Genomic DNA, 25,214 nt, shown 5'->3' with positions numbered 1-25,214 from the left:
AAATGTCTTGGGATTCTCTTTAATCCCACTCTCCAAGGACATTTCATGGCCCCATTGGGACTTTCTGATGCCCTGCCAAAACTCTTTCCTGCCATTTTTATATTCCTCAAGGGCCCTGTCTGATTTTAGCTTCCTAAATCTTACACAGACAGAAAAGTCGTTCGGCACAGTCGAGGTGAGCTGAAGAACCTGTTTCTATGCTGTAGTGTTCTATTGTTCTATACACTATCTTTTTCAAACTAAATTATTAAATTTCCACTTCTATCATCCAGGCTCCCTTACCTTGCCAGTCCTGCCCTTTTTCCAGACTGCAAGATCCTGGCTTTGAATTCTAAATTTCCTAACATTGTCCAATTTACCCATCAAATCTAAGCTCACAAAACCTAACCGGCTTTCAGTTAAGCAATGGCTCAGTTTTAAAATCTTGTTTTCATGGACTTAGCTCTCCCTTTGTATGAAATCTTAAACTCCTTGACGAAGGGCTGAGGCCTAAAACATTGGTTATATACCTCTGCCTCCTTTGGACGCTACGAGACCTGCTGTGTTTTTCCAGGACTTTTGTGTATTAACTACAAACTGCAGACTTTCTTGTTTCACTCTATACTCTTAGACTCGCCAATTTTAGTATTCCTTTTATTCTGACTTCTTGATTATGGCTGAATTTAATCACTACAGTTGATGCAGCTGCAAGGTCTGGAATCCCCATGACCCCACCTCACCTCATTGACGACCTACCTAACTTTCCTCTTCCAAGAAGCATATTATAAAACACCTCTGTGGGTTGTTTGCAATCAGGTTCAACTCTGACATGCTTTGGAAAGTTGTTGCTGCATCAGTCACAATATACCATAAACGCAAGTAGAGAGTGTCTGTACGTTCTGTTTAAGAAGTGATCACATGACAAAAGAACAAAATCAATACATACCATGCTGGCTTCTCTGCGTGGTGGTGGCTTCTGCCTTAGGTTTGGGGAACCTGTGAAAAATCAAATAAAAATAAAATAATCCTCTGAGCCTGAATTCTGTGGCTAACTAATGGTTTGCATCTTGCAGCTAGCCTCTGTATTTCTGTTCATGAAGTCTTCTGCGGACAGTAGTCACTGACGTATCCACACCTGCCCCCTGAAGAGTGTTTGTGATCTATCAGACAGGCGTTTGGGAATTTTCTTCATTATGATGAGAAATCTTGTGCCAACACTCATGGAGGTCTTCCTTGGAATACCAGCAAGGCCGTAGCCAGGTTCTAACATTAGGGGGAGCGAGCACATAAAAAAGGCATCACGCGCGCACACACACGTTTTGCAACCAGCGCACTAAGGAAATAAATCTGCGCACAAAAGATTAGGTACCCAAAATAATGTAGTTCAAAGTATAGAATAAAATCTTAACTAAATATGTTACTTTGTGCTTAAGTGTTTTGGCTTGTAAACAACACAAAATTTATGGGTAGCCTATAATTTGATGTTCCGTCCATTCTTCCAACATTATATTATTTTTATCACACTTACACCTTTTATCACTAACCTATTATCATTTTGAAAACTAAGGAGAAACAAATATCTTCAGACCTATTTCTGGCCAGTGGCCAGACTGCTCCCCCTGAGCACATTCCCCAAAAGTGGCGGACTCCAAACCATGTGCTCACTGCCTCGTCCCCTGCGATGTGCTGGTGGGCCACCAGTACAAGTGCACCACAGGACTCCTGAGACACGCCGGTGGGCCACCAGTGCAAGTGGACCACAGGACTCCTGAGACGCGCCAATGAAGCAATTAAACATAGCTGTGAAGCTAAATGTCCTAAACATAATAGTGACCTGAAATGAGGGGACTATGTATAAAAGTGCTGTTATTTCTACATGGTCAAAACAAAATAACCTGGAGTACAATCTACTTTAAATGTTTGATTACAAATTTAAAACTGTGGAGCACAGGGGCAAATAAAGGAAAAAAAGTGTCTGTTCCAAACATTATAGAGAGCACTCTATATTAAAATTAATATTATTATTTAAATAGTAGAGTCACACGGAGTTGTTTTAGCAGTTTAACAGTCATTCAGCATTCTCATTGCCCGTGGGAAGAAGCTGTTCCTCAGCCTGGCTCTGATACTCCTGAGAAGCAGCTTCTATCTAACTGTGGCTTAAATTCAATGAGGCAGCCTCCAGTGTTTCCTTGGGCAGAGAATTCTACAGATTTACTACTCTGGGAAAAGTGATTCCTCCTCATCTCCTATTTCCTACAATGTCATCTCTGTCAGCTCATAACAAATACTCGTCACTCTGCAAAAACTTACAACTCCAATTTTTCCTTTCATCTTAAACCTGTGTCATCTAGTTCGCAACTCCGTTGCCCTGACTATTTTGAGTATCTATACTATTTATGCCCCTCATAATTTTGTAATTCTCTTTGTCTCACAGAACTTGCTTCATTCCAGTGAAAGTACCCCCATCTTATCTAATATACAATATCTGTCCAGAAGCTACTTAAACAATATCATTGTTCAGTAAAGCCACTGGTATCCACTACCTATGGTGATTAGTAGATGCTGGATAAGTGAAATTTCCGGTTGTTGCGTGATTGACAAACTAACCACTAGGGACGCCAATTTTAAATTTCACTTTTTTCTATTTATTTTCTGAGATTTATTTGCCAGTTGCTTGAATTCAACTTGACAGGGGTTTTACTGTACCTGCTTCCACCATGACTCCGAGCAGCCAATTCCAGGCACCCACCACTCTGCGTAAAATATCTCCTCCCCCCCCTTAAACTTTCTCCCCCTCACCAAAATCACTTGCTCTCTAGTGTGTGGCTCTTTTGCCTTGAGGAAAAGATTCTGACTGTCCACTCTATCAATGCCTTCTCTAATTTTAAACACCTCTATCAGGTCATCCTTTAGCCTCATACACTCCACAGAAAATTACCCAAGTTTGTCCAAACTCTCCGCATAACAGAAACACTCTAAACCAGCCATTGTCAACCTTTTATTGGCTATGGCCCCCCCAGGATTCTGCTCAAAGTTTATGGGCCCCTTTTTCTTATGAAGTAGTCAAGTTTTGGTTTCTTCTGTGCATCTCTTACTGATTATAAAGAAATCTCAAATAAAAAACTAATAAAAACTACTACTATATTACTTGAGGTGAAAAAAAAACAAGGCTTTTACTTAAATGCGCTGTGGCCCGCAGGGGGCTATAGAACCCCCTTTGAGAATGGTTGCTCTAAAGCAGGAAATATCCTGGTAAACCATTTCAGTCCCCTTTCCAAAACCCCTATATATTTCCCATAATGGGGCGACCAGAATTGCATACGAGAAAGGACAGGTGACAGATGTATATGTAGGGGAACATTTTGAGTCCAGTGATCCTAACTCCATTAGTTTCAAGAAAATTATGGAGAAGGATAGGTCTGTCCTTGGACTGAGATTCTAAATTGGAGAAGGACAAATTTTGTGAAAATTAAAAATGATCCAGAAAGCATGGATTGGGATGTTATTTTCTGGCAAGGATATGCTCAGTAAATGGAAGGCCTTAAAAGATGAAATTTTGAGAGCATAGAGTTTGAATATTCCTGTAAAGATTAAAAGTTAAGAGGCATAAGGAACCTTGGTTCTCAGAGGATTTTGAGGATCTAGATAAGAAGAAGAGGCAGCATGAAGCAAATGAGGCACTTGAGGAGAATAAAAAATGCAAGAAAAACAAGAGGAAAATCAAGAGAGAAAAAGAAGACACGAGGTTTCTTTGACAAACAAGGTGAATGCAGTTTCAATTTTGACATTTAAGAAAAATTTGGACAGGTACATGGGTATGGAGGGATATGAAATAGGTGCAGGTTAGTAGGACTGTGCAAAATAAAGACCAGAAGGGCTGAAGGCCTTTTTTCTGTGATGAAAAGCTCCCAAAGATTGGAAAGTTAAATGCAACTCCATTATTTAAGGGAAAAATGGAAATAAAAATCAGAGTTACCATCATTTGTAATGAAGATGCAGGAATTTATTGTTCAAGAAATGATCATTGATAATAAAAAGATTGGGCTGAGTTGACTCAAATATATGCCAAAACAACAATCTTACTCTCACAGAAATTAAGGAGCTTATCACTGATCTTAGGAAGAGAAGACCGAGGGACTATACCTCGATGGGACAAAGATGAAGATGATTGGAGCTTTCAAGTTCCTGGGAATCCATATTTCTGCCGCATGAAGTACCCACACCAATGCCTCTACTTTCTTTGGAGTTTGAGGCAAATTGGCATGTCATCAAATTCTCTATCAAATTTATCAGTGCACTGAAAACTGGCTGCTTGCATCACAGCATCGTTTGGTGATATAAATACTCAAATGCAAAATGCTACAGAAGGTAGCAAACATAGCCAGGTCCATCACAGGCTCTGACCTCCCAACCACTGAATACATCTATGCATGCCACTGCCTCAAGAAAGCAGCCAACATTATAAAAAGCCCGCATCACCCTGGTCACAATCTCTTTTCACTGCTGTCTTTGAAGATTGAAGACCAACACCTAGGTTGAAGGACAGTTTCCAATAGTGATCAGGCTCTTGAACATCCCTGGTTATGCCAATCATGGACTACTCCGATAGCACAAAAAGACTGCAATATTGCAAAGTCACCTTTTTTTCTTGCTCTGGGATAACCGAATATTTATCGTCACTTTTTTAATTCAATGATGTATACTATTGTAGTCTTTTTTATGACTACCTGTTTAGCTGTTGCAAATAAGAATTTGTTTTATTCCACTGAAGCTGAGATGCAATGGTCAGTTTCTATCTGAGTGAGAAACAATATTGCAGAATTTATTTTTGAGACCCTAATGTCTTATATTCTGAGCTGATGCTGCCCTAATAGCAAAACTTACAATTGTAATAATGAACATACTTCTAGTTTAATACACTAGTCAACTGTTAACATTTTAATTGCTAATGCTGGAATTTGTTTCAGTTATATTAGAAAACCCTGTACCTATCTCTGCTCTTTGTGGAGCGATCCTGGCAACAGCTGGTGACCCTGGTGCAGCTCGGCTGAGCCTCTTCTCTGTTCCCATTATGGCAGTGATATCACCATTGGACTGCTCACAAGGTAGTGGAAGGCTGATCTCCTTTCCGGTCAGTGGAGGGTGATCATAAAGTTTGGACTCGTTCTCCATCTGTATGTCTTTCTCACTGCTGGTTTTCTTGTTCAAAAGGTTACTTATTTCCATTATGTTCCCAATGATCTCCACTGGACCATTTACAGGCTTTTTTCTTGGAGAAAGTTCATCCTTTATTTTCCTCAGATAGGATGCTGGTGCCCATCCCTCTTTGCCTTGATATCTGGTGAAAAAAATACAAATTTATAAAGGATATTTTTTTCAGTTTTGTCGCAGTTGCTGTAAATATCACTCCTCAAACAATCAGATTCCATCAGATTCCCTGAGTTCGATACTAATTCAATCTCTCAAATCTTTCTAGCCAACAGCCATACCCACAAGCAACAAAATCTGAACACAAAAGGCATAATGCCTTTACTGCACCAGTGATTGGGACTGAACCTGGGTTAAAATCCCATGCTGTCTGTAAGGAATTTGTACATTCTCCCCATTCCTGCGTGGGTTTTATCCGGGGGCTCCGGTTTCCTCCCACCCTTCAAAAACATACTGAGGTGTAGGTTAATGGGGTGTAAATTGGGAGGCATGGACTCCTAGGGTCAAAATGGCCTGTTACTGTGTTGTATGTCTAAATGCTCTTAGATGGTAAGTTGTGTTCATGGAATTTATGGAGGTGTCATGGTACAAGAGCTGTCAATCAGACCAATTAGTCTATGCTAAGTCCTGGAAGAGCAATTACATTAGTCCTATTGCCTTACAAAATATTCTTTCTTCAATGCCAATATATTCCATCATCTGTAGAGGAAATGAGTTCCAGGTCACAGCTTATCTTAAAATAAAGATGCAAACTTTCCCACCCATCTACATTTACATCCAAGTCATTTATACACCAGAAATACATATAGGTTGGAGGTGTTGTGAATAGTGTATAAGGATACAGCAGGATATAAACAGGATGCAGAGTTGAGTGGAGAATTGGCAGATGGAGTTCTATCTGGATTTACTAGGATATTGCCCAGACTGTATGAACCGAGTTACAGGGAAAGGTTAAACTGGTTTGGACTTTCTTCCCTAGTGTGTACAAGAATGAGGGGAGATTTGATAGAGGTATTTAAAATTATGAGGGAGATATAAAGAGTAAATGTAGATAGGCTTTTGCCACTGAGGGTAGGTGAGATACAAACTAGAGGACATGGGTTAGGAGTGAAAGGGGGAACTTCTTCACACAGAGAGTGGAGGAGTATGGAATGAGCTGCCAACTGAAGAGATGAATACAGGCTCAATTTTAACATTTAAGAAGAATTTGGATATGAATATAGATGGGAGAGGTATGGCAGGCTAAAGATTGGGTGCAGGTCAGTAGGACTAGGCAAAAAAAAAAATGGTTTGCCACAGACTAGAAAGGCCAAAGGGGCCTGTTTCTGTGCTATAATATTCTATGGTTCTAATTATGAGGTGATGCATTTTAGAAGATCAAACTTGAAGATGGAATACATGGTTAATGGTAGAATTCTTAACAGTGTTTAGGAACAGAGGGATCTTAGGGTCCAAATCCATAGATCTCTCAACATCGCCGCATAGGTTAATAGGGCAGTTAAGAAGGCCTATAGCATGCTGGGTTTCATTAGTCAGGGGATTGAATTGAGGAGTCATGAGATTATGTCATAGCTCAATAAATCTCTGGTGAGACCACACTTAGAATATTGTGTTCTATTTTGGTCACCTCATTACAGGAAGGATGTAGAAGCTATGGAGAGGGTGCAGGGGAGGTTTACCAGGATGTTTCCTGGATTGGAAAATATATCTTATGAGCCAAGGTTAGCAGAGCTAGGGCTTTTCTCGTTGGAGTGAAGAAGAATGAGAGGTGACTTAATAGAGGTCTCCAAGATTATGAGAGACATAGATAAGGTGGACTGCCAGCACATTTTTCCCAGAGCAGGAATAGCAAACACCAGGGTATATGTGTATTAAGTGGGGGGAGGAATTTTTAGGGAAGATGTCAAAAGTAAGTTTTTTTTGTGCACAGACATTAGTAGGTGCCTGGAATGCTACACCAGGAGTGATAGTGAAGGCTGGTACAATATGGACATTTTAAAGACTCTAAAAGAGGCCCATGAATGTGAGAAAAATAGAGGGTTATAGATGCAAGGTAGGAAAGGTTAGATTGTTGAGTAGGTTTATGTAGGTTGGCACAACATTGTGGGCTGAAAGGCCTGTACTGTACTGAAATGTTCTATGCTCTTGAACCTTTGCTGTTACAAAAATTTTTATCAAGGCCCCAGCAATCTCCTATTACATTTTTCAATAACACGGGATACATCTTGACAGGCATGGGAATTTATACACCTTAACAATCTTCATAATTACCCAGTACCTCCTCTGTCTTCATCTCAAAATCCTCGAGCACATTCACATTCCCCACATTGCTCTCACCTTCCTGCACATCCTTTTCCTTGGTGAATACTGGTGCAATTAATTATTTGGTATCTCATCCACTTCTTCCGAGTCCAAGCATAAATTCCCTACTTTGTTTCTGAATGGAGTATAAAGGAGTTAGGTCTCAGGAGTTTTTGGTGAGGCTCATTAAACTGAAGACAGGACTTGGAGTGAGAGGCACAGGAGTGGAAATGTAGGAGGTCTTAGGATATGTTGGTGAGTTTCAAAGAACAGTATCCCAAAAGTGGCACATTTGTAAATTGTTAGTTCATAACTAATTGATTAATTAGCTCATTAGTAACAGGCAATAAAAATTAAAGATCCAGTAACATGGCTAGTGTTTAAATGGGCAAGAGGCTTTGGTGTGAAGTAAGTGGTCCATGTGTTGGGAGCAACTACAGCTCTTTTGGGGGAAAAAGGCTTCAGTGAGAAGGTACAGGTAAGGTTTATGGGTGTAGCAGTGCTGAGAGGAAGAGATGTGTGAGAAGACATGAAGCTTTTGTTCAAAGTTCAGATATCTTGTCAGAGTTCATACATGACATCACATACAACTCTGAGATTCTTTTTCCTGCAGTTGAGGGAGAATTACCACTTAATGGTAGTGCAAAAAAAAACTGTACACATGTATACAAATAAAGAAATGTAAACAAACTGACTATGCAGTACAGAGAGAAAAGAAAATCAATGAAGTGCAAAGTAAGAGTCCTTTAATGAGACCTTGATTGTTTGTCGTTGAGGAGTCTGATGGTGGAGGGGTAGCAGCTGTTCCTGAACCCGGTGGTGCAAGACTTGTGGTACCTATTCCTCTTCCCTGATGGTAGCAGCAAGGACGGAGTGTGTGCTGGGTGGTGTAGATCCTTGATGATCGCTGCTGCTCTCTGAAGGCAGTGTTCCCTGTAGATGTACTCAATAATGGGGAGGGTTTTGCCCGTCATGTCATGAGCTGGGTCAAGTAAGGTCTCTTTCTTATTACACAGTTAGTGTTGTGGGAATTGTGGTCAGGGCAGTTGTTTACTTTTTCCAGGAAATTACTACACCTGTGAGAAGTGTATCTGGCTGCAATTTCTGACAGATTCTGGGAACTGGAACAGGATTAACTTTGGATCATTTGAGAGTGAGAACTAATTTACAGTATACACTTTTAGCTGTTCACCTCAATAACAAGCATACTATTTTGGATATTGATAAGAGCGACTTGTCAGATGAAAAATCACATCATCCAGGTCTCTGGTACTGAGATTGGCTCTGTGGCTCAGAAGGGAGAGGGGAGAAGAGGATAGTGATAGGGAATTCAATGGTTAGGGAAACAGGCAGGAGATTTTATGGAGGAGACGAAGACTCCTGGGTAGGATATTGCCTCCCAAGTGCCAGTGTTAGAGATGTCTCTGTCCAAAGAATTCTTGAGAGGGAGGGAAAGCAGCCAGAATTGTGATACAGGATGTCACAGAGATCAAATGCTTCACATCCAGGGCTAACCAGAAACCATGGTTGGATGCAGAAGCCCAAGCCTTTCTCAGAGCCTGTGATGCTGCTTTCAGGGCAGGGCAGAGGATGGCACTAATTTCAGCCATGGCTGAACTCTCCCATGCAATCCAGAAGGCAAAGCAGGGATACACACAGATCGACAGACAGCTTTGTGACACCAGCATCACCAGGCGTGTGTAGCAAGGGATCAAGACTATAACAGATCACAAGTCAACCTTACGAGTTAAGGACAATGACACCTCCCTTCCAGACAGACTGAATACTTCTATGCATGGTTAGAAGAGAAAAACAAGGCGATGCCGAAGAAAACTCTGATGAACAGGCCCCCTGCATGGCTGTGGCTGATGTGAGGAGAACCCTATTCAACATGAACCCACACAAGGAGGTAGGACCAAACAACATACCTGATCAATTACTGATGGACTGCACAGACCAATCGACAGAGGTCTTCACGGACATCTTCAACATCTCACTGCAGCAGTCCATCATCCCTGCAGTGTTCAAGATAGCCACCATCATCCCTGCAGGGTCCATGACAGCCACCATCATCCCAGTACCCAAGAAGATGATAATAACAGGTTTCTAAGACAACTGCCCTGTGGCACTGAGCTCCACCATTATGAAATGCTTTGAGTATTTGGCGATGGAACACATCAAAGCACACACCCCAGAGACTCTGAACCCATTTCAATTCACCTATAGAAGAAACCATTCCACAGATGATGCTATTGCCTTGTCGCTTCACTCCACCCTGGCCCACATGGAGGAAGATGCCTCATACAGCGGGCTGCTGTTCATTGACTTCAGCTCAGTGTTTAATATGATCATTCCCCAGAGGCTGGTGGAGAAGCTGTCCTCATTGGGATTCAACACCTCTCTCTGTAACTGGATCCTGGAATTCCTAATAGAAAGCCCACAGTCTGTCTGGGTCAGTAGCAAACGACACACACCGTCATGCTGAGCAGTGGTGCACCTCAGGGCTGTGTGCTGAGCCCGCTCCTGTTCACGCTACTAACCCACGACTGCATCACCAGATCCAGCTCCAACAGTGTCATCAAGCTTGCAGATGACACAACAGTGATGAGTCGCACCTCAGAGAAGAGGTGGAAAATCTCATGATGTAGTTCGAGAATAACAACCCAAGTCTCAACGTGGACAAGGCAAAGGAGATGATTGTGAACTTCAGAAGAACCAGGAATGACCACCCTCTACTACACATCAACAACTCTGAGGTGGAAAGAGAGGAGAGCACCAAGTACCTTGGATTCACTTAACTAGTGATCCATTGTGGACATTCAACATCTCACTTGTCAGGAAGGCACACAGTGACTCAAATTCCTGAGAAGACTGAAGCAGGCAAGGCTACTGGCCACCATTATGCCAACCTTCTATAGGAGCTCAATTGAGAGCACCTTGGCCGGCTGCATCACAATGGCTGCTGCAGAGAAATGGATTAAAGGATAACCCACAGGACCATAAGAGTGGCAGAGTATCTCCCTTCATCCCATCAACATGATCTACCAGGATCATTGTCTGAAGAGGACACTGAAAATCAATGAGGACCCCTTCCACCCTGCACACAGCATCTTTCAGCTGCTCTCGTCAGAAAAGAGGTACAGGAGGATCAGAGCCAACACCACCAGGATGAGAAGCATCTTCTTCCCAAGGGGAGTAAGGATGCTGAACGATCAAAGGAACTGCTCACACTAACCACCCAAAACTCTCATATTCATGAAACAATATTTATATATTTGAATATATGAATACTTGTCCTGCATATGTATTGTTTGTCTGAATGTGTGTTATGACTGGTCGTGTGCCTGCGTGTTTTGCACCAAGGTCCGGAGAACACAGTTTTGTAGGGTTGTACTTGTGCAATCACATGATAATTATCTTGACTTGACATGGATAAGAAAAGTGATGATAATCTGAAGGTGCAAATAAGTGAAGAAAAATAGGAAGTTATGGTAGATAACTGTGCAACTGAAGAGTTGGGGTAGATTTATTGATCATTGGGATCTCTTCTGGGGAAGGTATGACTTGTACAAAAGGGCTAGGTTACATCTGAATTTAAGAAGGATGAATGTCCTTGTGGCAGGTTTGCTTGAGCTGTTGGGCGAGGTTGAAACTAGGTGGGCAGGGGAATGGCAATTGGTGTTAAATCTGATAATCAGCAGTTGGTGGAAAAGTAGATGCAACGTGCAGATGCAATGAGGAAGGGTAGGGAGTGGATAAGGCAGAAATGCAGTTGGTTGGATGGGTTGAAATGTGTTTACTTTATTGTGTGAAGTTGCAGCTGTGAAAAATATGTCATGAAGGATTGTCCATTAAGTCAGTATGAGTGGAAATCAGAAACAGGAAAGGACCAAATTGTTCCTTCGGGAAGGTTTGGGACAAGAACCAATTACTACCCTTGCACAGATTCACCTCACGAGGGTGAGGAATTTATCAGGCATGTGGTCTGGGTAGCACCAGAAAACAGGTCACAGAGTCAGTGACTGGATATGTTCTGATCTGATTGTGGTTGGAGCCTCTACCCAAAGTGGGATGGTTTCCACGGGCTAACTGAGCTCCATATGTGAGATGAGACCAAACAAAAATCTCAAACTTGGAATATTGTGTTCAGTCTGGTCACCTCATTACAGGAAGGATGTAGAAGCTTTGGCCAAAGTGCAGAGGAGATTTACCAGGGTGCTGCCTGGATTAGAGAAAGTGTCTTGTGATACAAGGTTAACAGAGCTTGGACTTTTCTCTTATTTTCTCTTGGAGCAAATAAGAATGAGAGGACATGTAATATACAAATTTATGAGAGGCATAGATAGGGTGGACAGCCAATACCTTTAGCCCAGGGCAAATAGCAGCAAAAACTAGAGGACATCTATATAAGGTGAGTGGAGGCAAGTTTAGGCGAGAAGTAGGGAACCCACTACTCTATTTTTACACACGGAGTAATGGGTGCCCAGAATCATTGCCAGAGGTGGTGATGGAGGCTGGTATAAATACGGACATTTAAAAGTCTTCGATAGGCACATGGATACAATAGAGGGTGATGGGTATGGGTAGGGAAGGGTTAGATTGTTGAGTAGCTTTGTATAGGTCAGCACAACATTATGGGCTGAAGGCCCTGTACAGTGCTTTTGTGTTCTATGTTAATACTACTGGAAGTATTGTATAGGCCTGTCAATAGGCTCTGAGCCACTGAGGAACAGATAAATAAGCAGATTTTGGAAAGGTGCAAAAATTATAGGATTGTTGTTATGGGAGACTTCAATTGCTCCAATATATCCTGGCACCTCCTTAATGCAGAGTTTGTGAGGTATTTAGTAAGGAATCTTGACATGGTACATGGACAGACTGACCAGGCCACACTGGATTTAGCACTGGCCAATGAACCTGGTCAGATGACAGAATTCTTGGTGGGAGAGCATTTCAGAGTAAATGACCATAACTCCCTGTCCTTTAGCATAGCCATGGGCAAGGACAAGAACATGTGAAATGAGAAATTGTTTAATTGGGGTGGGCTAGTTACAAGGTATTATGCAGGAACTTGGGAGAATAAATTAGGAACAGATATTCTCAGGGAAATGTACAGCAGAAATTTGGAGGGTCTTTAGGTTTGTCTCACTGATACTAGTGAAGGATGGTAGGGTAAAGACATGGTGCTGGAGGGAGGGCTTCAGGTTTCTGGATTACTGGGCTCTCTTCCAGGGAAGGTGGGATCTGTACCGATGGGACAGTTGTATTTGACCTGGGGAACTAATATCCTTGCGGGAAGGTTTTCTGGTGCTGCTCTGGGGAGGGTGGGGGAGAAAGAGTTTCAACTAAATTTGCAAGGGGATAGGAACCACAGTGCCCGAGCAGATAGAGGTGTGGTAGAGGAAAAAGATGTGAAGTCTGCATGTAAAGTAAGAAATCAAACTGTTGTATATGGTGGAAATGTTCACAGGTGCATCTATTTCAATGCAAGGAGTATTGTAGGAAAGCCACAAAAGCTTAGAGCGTGGATTGGCATGTGGAATTATAACATTATGGCCATTAGTGAAACTTGCTTGTAGGAGGGGCAGAGCTGGCAAATCAATGTCCCAGGGTTCTGTTATTTCACATGTGATACAGTGGAATAGATGAAAGGGGGAGGAGTGGCATTGCTCATCAGGGAAAATATCACAGCTGTGCTCAGGCAGACAGATCAGAGGGCTTGTCTACTGAGGCTATATGGGTGGAGCTGAGGAACATTAAAGGCATGACCAAACTTATGGGTTGTATTATAGACCATCCAATAGTCAGTGACAATTGGAGAAGCAAATCTGTAGCGAGATAGCAGACAAATGCCAGAAACATAAGGTTGTGATAATAGGAGATTTTAACTTTCCACAGTGACTAGGACTTCCATACTGTAAAAGGGCTGGATGGCTTGGAGTTTGTCAAATGTGTTCAGAAAAGTTTTCTAAATCAATATATAGAGGTACCAGCTAGAGAGAGTGCAATACTGGATCTCCTATTAGGGAATGAGACAGGACAGGTGCCAGAAATATATGTAGGGGAACATTTTCAAGCCAGCAATCATAATGCATTAATTTTAAGTTAATTATGGAGAAGGATGGGTCTGTTCCTCAAATTGAGATTCTAAATTAGAGAAAGGACAATTTGGAGGAAACAAGAATGGATCTAGAATAAGTGGATTGCGATAAGTTGTTTTCTGGCAAGGATGTGTTCGTTAAGTGGAAGTCCTTCAAAGGCAAAATTTTGAGAGTACAGAGTGTGCATGTTCCTGTCAGGATTAAAGGGAAAGTTAACAGGCATAGGGAACCTTGGGTCTCAAGTGATGTTGGGAATCTGGTTAAGAAGACTGCACATCTGGGCAACAAGGAGCAAATGAGGTACTTGTGGAGTATTTAAAAAATGTAAGAGAAAGCTGTAAACAGTTATATGGTTAAAAAGGAAATCAGGAAGGCTAAAAGAATACATGAAGTTGCTTTGACAGACAATGTGAAGGTAAATCCTAAGGGTTTCTACATATTAAGAGCAAAAGGATAGTAAGGGACAAAACTGATCCCCTTGAAGATCAGAGTGGTCGGCTAAGTATGAAGCCAGAAAAGATGGGGGAGATCCTAAATGGGTTTTTTGCATCAGTATTTACTCAGGAAACTGGCATGGAGTCTAGGGGAAGTAAGGAAAACAGGCAATGAGGCCATGGAACTTATACAGATTAAAAAGGAGGAAATGCTTGCTGTATTAAAGCAAATAGGCCTGACAATATATTCCCTTGGACCTTGAGAGAGGCTGGCATAGAAATTTCAGGGGCCCTGGCAGAATATATGAAATGTCCTTGGCCATGGGTGTGATGCCTGAGGATTGGAGGGTAGGTCCTGTGGTTCCATTGTTTAAAATGGCTCCAAAGTAACCCAGAAAATTATAGGCTAGTGAGCCTGACATCAGTGGTCGATAAGTTACTGGAAGGTGCACAAAGAGATCAGATATTCAAGTATTTGGATAGCCAAGGAGTGGCTTTGTGCATGGTTGGTCATGTTTAACCAATCTTAAGATTTTTTTGAGGAATTTACCAGGAAAGTTGAAGAAGGAAAGGCTGTAGACTTTAGTAAGGTCTTTGATAAGGTTCTTCATGGGAGGTTCAGACTGTTAGTCTTCATGATGAGGTAGTAAACTGAATTCAACATTGGCTTTTAGGGAGAAGTCAGAGAGTGGTCGTGGATGATGGCTTCTCAGGCTGGAGGTCTGTGACCAGTGGTGTGTCTCAGGGATTAGTGCTGGGACCATTGTTATTTGTCATCTATATCAATGATCTGGATGATAATGTGATAAATTGGATCAGAAGGTTTGCAGTAGATATGATTGGAGGCATTGTAGTCAGTGAGGAAGGTTTTCAAAGCTTACAGATGGATCTAGACCAGCTGAAAAATGGGCTAAAAATGGCAGGTGGAATCTAATGCAGACAAGTATGAGGTGTTGCATTTTGGAAGGACAAACCATATAAGACATACATGGTAAAGGGTAGGGCACTGAGGAGTGTAGTAGAACAGAGGGATCTGGGAATACAGATTCATAATTCCATGAAAGTGGCATCACAGGTAGATAGCATTGCAAAGACAGCTTTTGGCATATAGATTTTCATAAATCAAAGTATTGAATATAGGAATTGGGATGTTGTGGTAAAGTTGTGTAAGACCAAATTTGGAGTGCATTTTTGGTCACCTAACCTCAGGAAAGATATCATAAAGATTCTAAGAGTACAGAGAAGATTTTCAAGGATGTTACTCGGACTCCAGGATCGGAGTTAAAGGGAAAGGTTAAATAGGTTAGGAATTTATTCCCTGACGCGAGAAAGAATTAAGAAAGATTTAATAGAGGTATACAAAATTATGAGGAGCATAGAGAGAGTAAATGTAAGTAGGCTTTTCAATTGAGGTTAGGCGAGATACAAACCAGAGGACATTGGTTAAGGATGAAAGGGGAAAAGTTAAGAGGAAATATTAGGGGGAACTTCACACAGAGAGTAGTAGGAGTGTGAAACAAGCACCATCTGGTAGTGGACACAGCCCAGGACATCACAGGCAAAACTCTCCCCACCACTGAGAACATCTATAGGGAACTCTGCCATTAGAGAGCAGCAGCAATCATCAAGAATCCACACCACCCAGGACACGCTCTGTTCTCGCTGCTGCCATCAGGAAAGAGGTATCGGTGCCACAAAACTCGCACCACCAGGTTCAAAAACTGTTGCTACCCCTCTGCCATCAGACTCCTCAACAACAAACTCAATCCAGGACTCATTTAAGGACTCTTCGCACATTTTTTATTGCTGAATATTTATTTTCTGTATTGCAGAGTTTGTTTGCACATTCTTCTTGTTTACATTTCTCTCTTTTGTATGCATATTTTTTCTTGAGTAGTTTTGTTTTGCACTAGCAATAAGTAGAAATTTTGCCTGGCCTGCAGGAAACATAATCAGGATTATATGTGATGTTGTCCCTGTATTCTTACAATAAATCTGAACTTTGAACTTTTGTAGGTTGAACTTTTAAGATGGAGTACATGATTAATGGCAGGATTCTTCAGTAAGGAGGAACAGAAAGATCTTAGTCCAGGTCCATAGATTCCTCAAGGTTGCTGTGCAATTTGATAGAGTGGTTAAGAAGGTGTATGGTGTGCTGGCCTTCATTAGCTGGGGGACTGTTCAACAGCTGTTAGGTAAAGTTTCAGGTTGAGAAACCCTTGTTCGACCACACTTGGAGTATCAAGTACAATTCTGGTTGCTTCATTACAAGAAGGATGTATATTTTAAAGAGGGTATAGAGGAGATTTACCAGGATGTTGCTTGGATTGGACAACATATCTAATGAAAGAAGGTTGACAGAGATATTACTTTTCTTCACGGAGTGACAAATGATGAAAGGTGATTTATTGAAGGTGTACAAGATTGAGGGTTTTCTATTAAGTGGACAGTCTGCACCTTTTCCTGGGATGACAATGGCAAATGCCTGAGGGCATTTGTTTAAGGTGAGGGAGAAAAGCTTAGAGGAGATGTCAGATTTTTTTTAAAAAATGAGTGTCAGGTTGGTAGTGGAGACTGATAAACTAGGGACATTCAAAAGACTCTTAAATAGAGTATGAGGAACAGAAGAAGTGGATTGTTGTGGAGTATGCTTACATGGGTTAGCACCACATTGTGGGCTGAAGGGCCTGTACTTTTGGGTTCTTTGTTCTAATATTTCCCTTTTGTTCAGAGTGAGGCAATTTGGCAGCATCTTCTCATACTGTAATCAAAAGCAGAAACATAGCTTTTCAACTATTACCTCTCACTGAGACAAACTTTTGTGTAGTTTAAAGAATCTTCAACATTATGTTGCAATAGAAACCCCATTTTAAACTCAAAAGTGTATCCTCTGCTGAACTACTTCAATCAGAAAACCAAGCAAAGATAGCTCAGAAGCAAATGTGGTGACACAGTTCAAAATCTCCTAAAGAGTGAATTATAAAACTTCATGTGGCCCTGGCCAAGGCTTAAAAAGTAAAGCAAATGCAGGCAAGAAACAGACAAACAAGTCAGGGGAGTAAAATGTCTTCATGTCTGAAAACCGCTTCCTGCCATCTGCTTTCCAGCTCTGAAATGCTGGAATTACTCCAGTGGGGAATAACTGAAAAAGACGGGAAATGAGGGAATCTGCTGACAGAAGCATTCTGGGAGAGTTGGATGAGTTCCACCAGAAGTCTGCGTGATTGGCCATAGAGTATAGGTATCAAGGGATCCAAACTCCCTTCATCCACATTAGTGTACAACTAGCGTAGTCCAAGGAACAGAAGTAAATCACAGCAGATTATACCTGCATAATATCTGGAAAATGGGCCCCACCAAATGATTTAAGCTAGATTTTCAATTACAAACATGCAGAATTTTCAATATTTATAGCCAAATGAAATGTCAAATTTGCCTTCACAACTCTTTAACTTTTAGAATACATGTTTTTTTCCAAAGCCAATTTTAGAACCTAAGCTATTTACAGCAGTGTATAAGTCATTCAAGAAAATTGTGCAAAAAGACGGTTCTAGTCCTCAGGTTGAAAAACTAAATTGGAAAAAGGACAGTTTTTGTGGTATAGTATTAGAAAGGATCTAGCAAGTTCTAGCAGGTTAGTGCCAATGACATAGTCAAGAAAAGGAATGAGGTCCTGAAAAGAAAATATAGTGAGTTAGGAAGGAAATTAAAGAGCAGGACCTCGAGGGTGGTAATCTTTGGATTGCTGCCTGCACCATGCCGCAGTGAAGGCAGGAAAAAGAAAGTCACGGAAAATGAATGAATAGCTGAAGAGTCAGTGCAAACAGCAAGGATTCAGATCTACTGATCATTGGGATCTCTTCTGGGGAAGGTAGGTCCTATTTAGAAAAAAAAAGGATGGGTTTTACCTGAGCTGGAGAGGGTGCAGCAACCTTCTGGGCAGACTTGCCAGAGCTGGAGGGAAGAGTTTAAACTAACGAAGCGGGTTGGGGGGGAACCAGAGTGTTCAGTCAGATGATGGAGCAGTTGGTGAAAAGGTCGATGCAAGTTGCTGTTAGACTGAGGAAGGGATCAGCAGTGGATTTTTCATTAGGAGCTATGAGAGCAGAATTTTAGGATACTTAAAGATTTAAATATATTAAGATATTAAAGGTAAAAAGAGGCAAGATGAGGTATAGGATTGATAGAACATGAGACTGGAGAAATCTAATAATAGACAAAGAAATGGCAGAGGAAATGAATGAATATTATACATCAGTCTTCACTGTGGAAGACATTAAGAGTATACCAGACTCTCAAGGGTGTCAGGAAGAGAGGTGAGTACAGTCACAATAAATCAGAGAGAAGGTGCTTGGGAAGCTGAATGGTCTAAGGGAGGATAAGTCTCCAATCTCAGATGGAATGCACCCTTGGGTTCTGAAAGAAGATGTGAGATTGCTTTAGAAGACAATGTATAGGAAAATCCTAAGGGTTTCTACAGATATGTTAATAACAAAAGGATAGTAAGGGACAAAATTAGTCCCCTTAAAGATGAATCTTAATTTTTCTTTCATCAGTTTTCACTCAGGAAACAGGCACAGAGTCATGGGAAGTAAGGAAAACAAGCAGTGAGATCACAGAACCTATACAGATTAAAGAGGAGGAAGTGCTCGCTGTCCTAAAGCAAATAAGGGTGGATAAATCCCAGGGCCTGACAAGATATTCCCTCAGACCTTGAGGGAGGCTAGTGTATGTTGAAATTGCAAGGGATCTGGCAGAAATATTTAAAATGTCCTTAGCCACTGGTGTGGTGCCGGTGGATTGGCCGGTAGCTCATGTTGTTCTGTTGTTTGTGAGCCTGACATCAGTAGTAAGCAAATTATACATTTATTTGGATAGCCATGGACTGATTAGGGATAGTCAACATGGCTTTGTGCATGTTAGGTCATGTTTAATCAATCATAAAGATTTTCAAGGAGGCTACCAGGAAAGTTGATGAAGGAAAGGCTGTGGATGTTGTCTACAAGGAGATGACAAGGTCCCACATGGGAGGTTGATCAAGAAGGTTCAGATACACTGATGGGAGTGGTATGGAGGCTATAGACTGGGTGCAGGTCAATGGAACTAGGCCAAAAGAAAGTTTGGCACAGACTAGAAGGGCCAAAGGCACTTGTTTCTGTGTTGTAATGTCCTATGGTTCTATCTATAGAGATCGTGGAGGCACTAATCATGATCTTAGAACCAAAGAACATTACAGCACAGAAAACAGGCCCTTCAGCCCTTCTACTCTGTTTTCAAAATATAATTCTGCCTAGTCCTCACTAACCTGCACCCAGTCTATAGCCCTCCATACTCTGCCCAACATGTATCTGAGCAAATTTTTCTTAAATGTGAAAATAGTGTCCACATTCACCACTTGACCTCGCAGCTCTTTCCATACTGCCACCACTCTCTGTGTGAAGTTACCCCTAATGTTCACCAAAAACTTATTCCCCTTTCACCCTCAACTCATGCTCTCTGGCATCTATCTCATCTACCCTCAGTAGAAAAAGCCTACTTGCATTTACTTTGTCTATAGCACACATAATTTTGTTTATTGCCTTCTAACCTCCCCTCATTCTTCTACGCTCCAGGGAAGAGAGGGGCATTAAATTCCATCTGCATTTGGCAGACGATTTTTTTTCCAGCTGGTCCAGTTCCCTCTGTAAGCTTTGAAAGACCTTCCTCACAGTCCAGTACACCTCCAATCTTTGTCTCATCTGTAAACTTGCTGATCCAATTTACCAGATTCTGGTGCAGAACTGGGAGAGTGGGGAGCGGAGACACAGCACTGCTCTGAAAGGTTCTACTGCCGACGGCTCTTTATGGCTTTAAAGGAGCCAATTGTTTTTTTTTATTTAAAACCTGCAACCACAGCTGTCTGTGCCCAGGATGGTGGAAGCCACGATGGGTTGTAGACTCTGGGGAGCAGCAGAGCAGTGCAGGGCATCAAAAATGGGAAGAACAACCCCCTTTGAGAAGGAGAAGCAGGAGAGATGACACCACAGGATGGTGATCATGGCAGCGGACCAGTGAGGGATTCAGCAGCTGAGAGACCTACACAGGCTATGGGCAGCATGCAGTTGGGGGATCTGAATAAGCTGCAAACTTCTGGAGACTGCCTCATGGGAACCAGGTATCAAAACCGGGATTTAAGAGGGTGTTGAGGGCAAGAAGTGCTCCTGAAGGGCCTTGAGAGTTGGTTTCCTGATCATGTCAGAGATTTGGACCTGAACTTAGGGTTGGTGATGAATCAAACAGCAGTCAGAGGCTGCGGGAGCACTGGAATTGAATCCACGGACAGTCAATGACTCCGAAGAGACTCTCTTTTCCTCCTCTCTCTCTCATTGTACGGAGTGCTGGACAAGACTAATGGCAACTCTTTGCCTGCCTCAAGTCAGACAGAAGGCAATTTAGTGTGATATTACACATTCTGCACTATCGGGGAATGTGTACAATAACAATAAAGAAATCTTGAATATTGATGACAAACAATGGACCCAGCACCAATCCTTGAGACACATCACTAGTCACCACATAGGACCTTGTCAAAAGCCTGACTAATGTCCATGTAGACAACATCCACAGCCTTTCCTTCATCAACTTTCCTGGTAACCTCCTCGAAAATCCTACAAGATTGGTTAAAGATGACCTATCACATAGAAAGTCATATTGAATATCCCTAATCAGTCCCTGACTATCCAAATACTTGTATATATGATCTCTTAGGTCACCTTCCAAAACTTACCTACTACTGATGTCAGGCTCACCAGCCTATGATTTCCTGGGTTATTTTTGGAGCCTATTTTAAATAACGGAACAATATGAGCTACCTGCCAATCCTCCAACATTTTTAAAATATCTGCTAGGGCCCTTGAAATTTCTGCACGTACCTCCCTCAAGAATGAGGGAATAGCTTGTCAGGACCTGAGGATTTTTGTACCTTAATTCACTTTAAGACAGCAATCATCTCCTCATCTTTAATCTGTACAGGGTCCGTGACCTCAATGCTTGTTTGCCTCACTGAGATTCTTCAATAAAGGTTTATTTGTTGAAATTTTTTTTTAAATTGCTTAAATACCTCTAAGACATGCGAATCTGACTTAAGACCAGTCCTTCAGTCCCAATTAAGGTTGTAAGTCGAGGACTACCTGTACCCCTCTCTTCTTCTTAACTAGATCCCCAATATCCCTCAAAACCAAGGTTCATTATGCCTGTTAACTTTTAGTCCTTACAGGTTCATACAAACAATGTACTCTCAAAATTTCACCTTTGAAGGCCTCCCTCTTGCCAAACACATCCTTGCCAGGAAACAACCAGCTCAATCCATACTTTGTAGATCCTTTCTCATTTACTCAAAATTGTCCTTCTCCGATTTTAGAATCTCAACCAAAAGACCAGACCTATCCTTATCCATAATTATGTTGAAACAAATAGCATTCATTCTTTAAACTACAACCTCCTTATAAAGGCTGCATACCTCTTATTTATGACAAAGTGGCTAATTTAAGACAAGCCTCTAATTAAAATCAAGAATGCCTGGGAGCAAGATTTGAACCTTTTAATGACCAATGAGATGTGGAATGGTATTCTTAAACTGATCCTTTTGAGCACGGCATTGTCTGTTGCATTTAAAGTGGTTCATAGAGCATATATGTCTAAAATTAAACTGTCTCGTTTTTATCCAGGCATAAATCCTCGATGTGACAAATGTAAAACAGGTGATGCCTGTTTAATTCATGTGTTCTGGTTCTGCCCGAGCTTAAAAAAATTTTGGAAGGAAGTCTTTCAAATTCTATTGGTTATTTTTAAATTACAATTGGAACCTAACTCTTTACTAGCTCTTTATGGAATGATGCTATACAAATTTCAATTCAATGTCACATTTTATCCTTTTCTTCATTAATGGCCAGACGTGCAATTTTGATGAAATGAAAGACAATATTTTACCTACACATGCACAATGGCTAAGGATATTATGCCTTGCTAATAACTGGAAAAAAGTAGATATGCTGTCATTGATTCAAATATCAAATTCCAAAATGATATGGGGCTCGTTTATGGACTTAAATCATAGCCTTAAGAGTTAGTGTTGATTTGAAATTTTGGCAAGATGCTGTCCCTCTGCAAGATTATGCCATTTGAATTTTTTTTTAAATGTTAACCTTCAACCTTGCTTATGGGAAGGGGTTTAATTTTTTCTTTTTTGTTCGGTTCTATTGTATCATTATGTTTGTGCTATTGTATTTCTGAATTTCTACATATGATCATTATTGTAATTTTTTACTAGTTCTGTAGCAAACATCATAATTGTACTGTTCATTTTTTTTCTATTGAATAAATATCAATAGATATTTTAAAAAGAAAGAAAATGAATGGCATTATAATCACTGAACCCAAAGTGTTCCCCTACGCATACTTCTGCCACCTGTCCTGTCTCATTATAAGAAATTCAGTACAGGCAGTCCCCGGTTTAAAATGTCCAATTTACGAACAATTCACATTTACGAACCAACAAGTCGGTTGGTTGTACAATATGCTGTACAATACTCTTTTTAACCCGCAGTTTTAAATTTGCAACGCTAACACTTTTATTGTTGCTATTTAAACCACCTCATAATACTTTGCAAGACTCTAATTTAAAATATTTGAAACATAGGCACTGAGCTGTGGTATAGAGTGAAGTGGTTGTGTTGAAAGTTATTGCTGTCCCCGCTGCGATCGGGCTCCCTGCACTATCCAAACCATAGAAGGAGTTTTCAAACCATTGAACAACACCTGAGGACATTGGACTCCCAGCAGGAGCAGTGACCTTGGGCCCATGGCAGGAACGGGGATGTCAGGTTCTACAATTCTTACCACCTCAAAAGTTCAATCGACCCTCGGCTTTTATCAATCCCCTTCCATTTTTCAACCCCTTGGATAGTCCCATTGACCCCCTCAGGGGTCGATATCGACCATTTTGGAGACCCCCCCATCCTACATCATCCAATTATGTACTGTATTATTATATTTAAGTTGCTGTAGTGTATTTGAAAGTGTTTAAGTGTTTTACATGCATATTAAGGTAAAATATAAACCATATTTGCTACATACTAAGATAAACATTTGACTAACTCACGCTAAATAAGAACCGTATGTACTTGTTCCAACTTAAATACAAGTTAAATTCAAGTTAAAGATAATGGAACTAGATTTTAACCCGGAGACTGCCTGTATTGCACTCTTTCTACTTGGTACCTCGATATCTTGATTTAGAAAACTTTCCTGAACACATTTGACAAACTCTAAACCATCCAGCCCTTTTACAGTATGGGAGTCCCAGTCAATATCTTAAAAATTAAAATCTCCTATTATCACAACCATCTTTTCTTCCATCGGTCTGCTATCTCTCTACAGTTTTGCTCCTCCAATTTTCTCTGACTATTGGGTGGTCCACAATACAACACCATAATGTGGTAATACATTTCTGGTTCCTCAGCTCCATTCATATAGCCTCAGGAGGCAAGCCCTCTGGTCTGTCCAGTCTGCAAACAGCTGTGATATTTTCCCTGACAAGCAATGCCACTTCTCCCCCTTTCATCCCTCCCACTCTATCTGAAAACAACAGAATCCCAGAACATTGAGCTGCCAGTCCTTCCCCTCCTGCCACCAAGTTTCACTGACGGCCTTGTATCATAATTCCACGAGCCAATCCATGATCTATCCAGCTCATCTGCCTCTCCTGCAATACTCCTTGCATTGAAATAGATGTATCTGAGAACATTATTTCCACCATGCACAATCCCTTGATTTCTATCTCTACATGTATTTTTAACATGATAATTTACCTCCCCCACTATCTGCCTTTCTCCCTAAACATCAATCTAGTTTAACACCTCCCGCCTCCCCCCCGCCCCCCACCCCACTCCCAAACCTGAGCAGCACAAGCAATGCTTCCTGCAAGGATATTAGTCTCTCCTCCAGTTCAGATGCAAACCATCCTGCCAGTACAGGTCCCACCATTCCTGAAAGAGTCCAATGACCCAGAAACCTGAAGCCCTCCCTCCTGCACAATGTCTTTATCCACATGTCAAGCTGCATCATCCTCCTATTTCTAACCTCACTACCACGTGGCACAGGTAGCAATGTTCAGATCACAATCCTAGAGGTCCTGTCCTTCAGCTTCACTCCAAACTCCCTGAGCTCTCTTTGCAAGACCTCATCACCTTTCCTGCCCATATTATTATTATTATTGGTCCCTACATGGATCCATCTGGATGCTCACCCTCCCTCTTGAGAATATCATGATCTGAGATATCTCTGACCCTGGCATCTGGGAGGCAATATAACATCCAAGATTCTTGATCTCTTCCACAGAACTTCTTATCTGCCCCCCAACTATGGAATCTTCCAACACTACAGCTCGTCTCTTCTTCTCCCTCCCTTTCTTAGCCAGAGGGCCAGACTCTGTGCCAAAGACCTGACTAGAAATCCGGAACCTAATGAGAGCCAAATCACAGCATTTAAGTCAAAAACACTGTTCAAGGACCAGGTATGTCCTACAGAAAGCCATTTCCTAAGCAAAGTGAAGATACTGGATGAGAATGGAAACAACAAAGGATACCCATCAGCTGAAGCAGGATCTAAATAACATAACTGCTGCAAGATCAAATTCAGTGCAATTGGAGACAGCAAAGCTGCATTCCCAGATGGACTCAATGAATTCTACACCCGATATGACCACCAGAACAAAGAAGACCCACTCTTACCCCCATATCTCTTAATGATCCTCTTCTGAAAGTATCCGAGGAGGACATGTGGGCTTCCTTCAGGAGAGTGAATCCAAGGAAAGCATCCAGCCCTGATGGGAGTACCTGGTCAAGTACCAAAAACCTGTGCCAACCAAATTGCCAATGTCTCCACAGATATCCTCAATATCCCACTCTGGCAGTGCATGGTACCTACAAGTTTCAATTATCCAAGAAGAGAGAGGTAACCTGCCTAAATGACCACCAACCAGTGGCACTCACATCTACAATGATATAATATCTGGTCAACAAAGATGAATACATCAGGGTGTTCTTTATCGACTACAGTTCATCATTCAACACCATCAACTCCTCAAAACTAGTCAGCCGACTCCAAGACCTGGGCCTCAATACCCCACCAGGTAAATGGATCCTGGATTTTC

The 25,214-nt window shown here is 41.5% G+C and overlaps 1 protein-coding gene across 4 annotated transcripts in view; it reads right to left on the bottom strand.

Annotated features, from left to right (window-relative positions):
• sh3pxd2aa (SH3 and PX domains 2Aa) overlaps positions 1–25,214 on the bottom strand; it is a 205,028-nt gene that overhangs the window by 7,316 nt on the left and 172,498 nt on the right. For all 4 annotated transcript variants that reach the window (XM_069900483.1, XM_069900484.1, XM_069900485.1 and 1 more), the window contains 2 exons: positions 4,968–5,317; positions 926–975 (listed from right to left, as the gene is read on the bottom strand). In XM_069900483.1, coding sequence (XP_069756584.1) covers positions 926–975; positions 4,968–5,317 — 400 coding nt within the window. The remainder of the gene's footprint in view (positions 1–925; positions 976–4,967; positions 5,318–25,214) is intronic.

This window comes from Narcine bancroftii, chromosome 10 (genome assembly GCF_036971445.1).
Source record: "Narcine bancroftii isolate sNarBan1 chromosome 10, sNarBan1.hap1, whole genome shotgun sequence".
Taxonomy (NCBI): Eukaryota; Metazoa; Chordata; class Chondrichthyes; order Torpediniformes; family Narcinidae; genus Narcine; species Narcine bancroftii.
This window is presented reverse-complemented; position numbering and strand designations above follow the sequence as displayed.